The 3,410-nt window shown below is 32.0% G+C and overlaps 1 protein-coding gene across 1 annotated transcript; it reads left to right on the top strand.

The window, feature by feature from the left end:
- Positions 1 to 624: 624 nt before the first annotated feature.
- On the top strand, positions 625 to 2,977 carry LOC107940790 (uncharacterized). Its single transcript, XM_016874241.2, has 3 exons — positions 625 to 1,216; positions 1,323 to 1,508; positions 2,507 to 2,977. Exons 1-3 carry the CDS (start codon positions 707 to 709, stop codon positions 2,789 to 2,791), a joined length of 981 nt encoding a protein of 326 aa, XP_016729730.1. The 5' UTR covers positions 625 to 706; the 3' UTR covers positions 2,792 to 2,977.
- The last annotated feature ends 433 nt before the right edge of the window (positions 2,978 to 3,410 follow it).

The following is a 3,410-nucleotide window of genomic DNA, read 5'->3' as shown; positions in this document are numbered from 1 at the left end:
GGTTAGGTTATCAGTTTGTTAGTCTATTCGGTTTAATTAAATAAGATATTAAAATTTATAAAAATAAAATACATTAAAATATTAAAATTCGGTTCAATTGCCCAATTCAACCGTTTTTTTGTCCAGTACAACTAATCCATATCGATTCCCGTATCAATCAATTCAATGCCCTTCTTTAGATTGGTACCCCAATAAGTTCTCGATTCAATTGGTTTAGTCCAATTCAAACAACCTTGCTGCTTTTTCCCCCTTTATCTTTTTTGTATTATTTTATTTTGGATTAATATATATTTCATATTTAAATTTGTTTTAATATTTAATTTGGTACTTAATTTTTTCCTAAATTGATACTTAAGTTTTAATTCAATGTTCAATTTGATACCTAGACCAAAAGATATCACATTACCTAATGAATATTTAATAATATTATAGTAAAAAATGATAAGAAAAAACCTCGTAAACCAAATTGGACATCAAAACTAAATTTAAGTTTTTAATTAGAGAAAAAATCTAATTACCAATTTAAATAGAGAAACCAACCTCAAATATTAAATTAAACATTAAAACCTTAAATCTACCTTCTTTTCACTTTTATAAAGCAGAATTAAAATTGCATTCCACTTATACTTCAATTTATTCACTTGACAAACATTTCCATAAAGTGTTGGCTACAGTTGAGTAGTAAAAATCGCCGACGTAAAGAAAAATGCACGCCAAGACCGACTCAGAGGTGACAAGCCTCGCCCCATCGTCACCGACGAGGTCCCCACGGCGTCCCGTTTACTACGTACAAAGTCCTTCACGTGATTCCCACGACGGAGAGAAAACAACCACGACCTCCTTCCATTCCACCCCAATTCTCAGTCCCACTGGTTCACCGCCGCATTCCCATTCCTCCATTGGCCGTCATTCACGCGAATCCTCGTCAAGCCGGTTTTCCGGGTCTCTCAAACCCGGTTCCCGCAAAGTTTCACCTAACGACGGGTCATCTAAATCAGGTCACGGGAAAGGATCATCATCATCACATCATAAACAATGGAAAGATTGTGATGTGATCGAAGAAGAAGGGTTACTTGAAAGTGAAGAACGTGAGAAAAGTCTCCCTCGAAGATGCTATTTATTAGCTTTTGTTGTTGGATTCTTTGTTCTTTTCTCTATGTTTTCTTTGATTTTATGGGGAGCTAGCAGACCCCAGAAACCCAAAATCACAATGAAGGTAAAAATTTTCAATCACTTTGATGATTCAATTCTTTTAGCTCGAATAACGAAATGGGTTTATTGTTTGATTTTGTTTTTAATTTGGTTTTTTGTTTTCTTCTTAGAGTATAAAATTTGAGCAATTCAAGATCCAAGCTGGTTCAGATTTCACTGGGGTTTCAACTGATATGATCACTATGAATTCCACCGTGAAAATGATTTATCGTAACACAGGAACATTCTTTGGCGTTCATGTCACTTCATCTCCTTTAGATCTGTCGTATTCTCAAATCAACATTGCTTCGGGAACTGTAAGTCCACTTTACCGGAAAATAACTACATTTCTGTTTTACCAAAAGGGGATAATTTTATCATGAGTCCTTTAAGTATAGCAGAGATTTTAACTTAGTCCCATATAGGCAAAGTTGTTTAAACCGGACTGAGAATAGACCGAGGTACTGGTTTGGAGAGAGGAGTTAGACTTGTTGACTCGCGAACTGCTTGGAATCAGTTATATTGAGATAAAAAATTGGTTGAATCGATTGAATTCATTTTTTCTATTTTTAATTTTTTATAAATTTTTACTAATATATTTAATCAAGCTGGATGAACTGATCGAATTAGGAACTGATGGTCTAATCAGTTCAACCACCAATCCGATTCTAAAAACCTTGAAATAGGTTTGTCGATCAGCTTAATCATTAGCTTCGTTGTTAAATGTCGTATCAAATATGATGTAGAATATATTTAAAACACATGGAAGAAATCTGTAAAGTGCAGTAGTCTTCATAATTTTTTGTTAAGGGATTTTCGACTCTTTTAGAAAGTCTATGAAGTGTTGTTTGTTTGTAGTCGGTGGACCCTTTTACAAGTTCGGTATTGTCTCCTAAATGGATTTTGTCTTCCAACTCTACCAAATGCCTAGGCGCACATGGTTTGCTTATTCAAGCATCTAATGAAGCATTCCCGCTTTGTGAACCAGTTGCCTATTCTGGCAGTTGCAAAGTCAGAAGACAAATATCCCATCAAAGACAATATTGAACATGTTGAAGGATCTGTTAACTCCAATCAGACAATACTTCACAAAAGCTTTTCCTAAGAGCCAGAAATTCATTATCGATTTAATTGACACTATTTATATAACACATTGCCGTTGCAATTATCAACGTTGGTATCTAACAATTAAGTACGGATTAATACAATACTAGTACTTTTAACACTTAATCAAAACATTTCTATAAACTAATTTAGAATCTAAATAATGGTTTGGGATGTTTTATGCAATTAACCCAATTCGAATTTATTTCAGATGAAGAAATTTTATCAATCAAGGAAGAGCCAAAGGTCAGTATCCATAACGGTGACGGGTAACAAGGTTCCATTGTACGGAAGTGGAGCAAGTTTAAGCAGTTCGACAGGGACAACATCGGCTCCAATTTCACTTAAACTCAATTTCATTGTCCGATCCAGAGCTTACGTGTTGGGCAAATTGGTTAAGCCAAAATTCTACAAGAAAATCCAATGTGATTTAACTTTCGATCCCAAGAAACTTAATCTCCCCATTTCCCTCAAGAAATCTTGCACTTACGACTAATACGGTTCGAATTTATATTCAAAATTTATATCAACACGAAACTGATATCAGCTGAAGATTTGATATAATTTTTACTAATGTAAAAGTAGGAATATATATATTAATTGTTTTATGTGATTGTGACGTTACAAAAGTTTGTAATAATAAGAGAGTTTTAAATGTTTTGAGTGAAGTATGAGTTTTGCTTGAGTAAGATTGTGCTTGAAGGAATCAACAAAGGCTTTTACTTTTATTATTAGGTTAAATTATCGTTTGAGTTCCTCTACTATATAAAAATTTGAGATTCTTTAATTATATATAGATTGATCTTTTATTTTATTTTTTTAATTTTGTTAACTTACTTTTATTTTTAATATTATAAGCTTAGTTCAAATTATTAACTAGTTAATTATTCTCGTTAAAGTGCCCATAACATCAATAAAATGAAGTTTAAAGATATTTTTTAAAAGAATTTACATAAACACTTCCTGATTTTTAGGTCAGATCATTGTATTTTTATCGCTTTTAAATTTAAATAATTTCAAATTTAGGATATTTTAAGTTTAAATTATAAGTTTGTGATATTTATTTTTATGTTAAAATTTAACTATATCGAATTTAAATTTAAGTTTGAATTAAT

Source organism: Gossypium hirsutum, chromosome D06 (genome assembly GCF_007990345.1).
Source record: "Gossypium hirsutum isolate 1008001.06 chromosome D06, Gossypium_hirsutum_v2.1, whole genome shotgun sequence".
NCBI lineage: Eukaryota > Viridiplantae > Streptophyta > Magnoliopsida > Malvales > Malvaceae > Gossypium > Gossypium hirsutum.
Note: the sequence above shows the minus strand (reverse complement) of the source record. Positions and strands in the feature narration are given on the sequence as shown.

Coding starts and splice junctions, on each gene's coding strand:
- LOC107940790 (XM_016874241.2), top strand. CDS start 707: ATGCACGCCAAGACCGACTCAGAGGTGACAAGCCTCGCCCCATCGTCA. Junction 1,217..1,322: donor AACCCAAAATCACAATGAAG/GTAAAAATTTTC, acceptor TTTTCTTCTTAG/AGTATAAAATTTGAGCAATT. Junction 1,509..2,506: donor TCAACATTGCTTCGGGAACT/GTAAGTCCACTT, acceptor AATTTATTTCAG/ATGAAGAAATTTTATCAATC.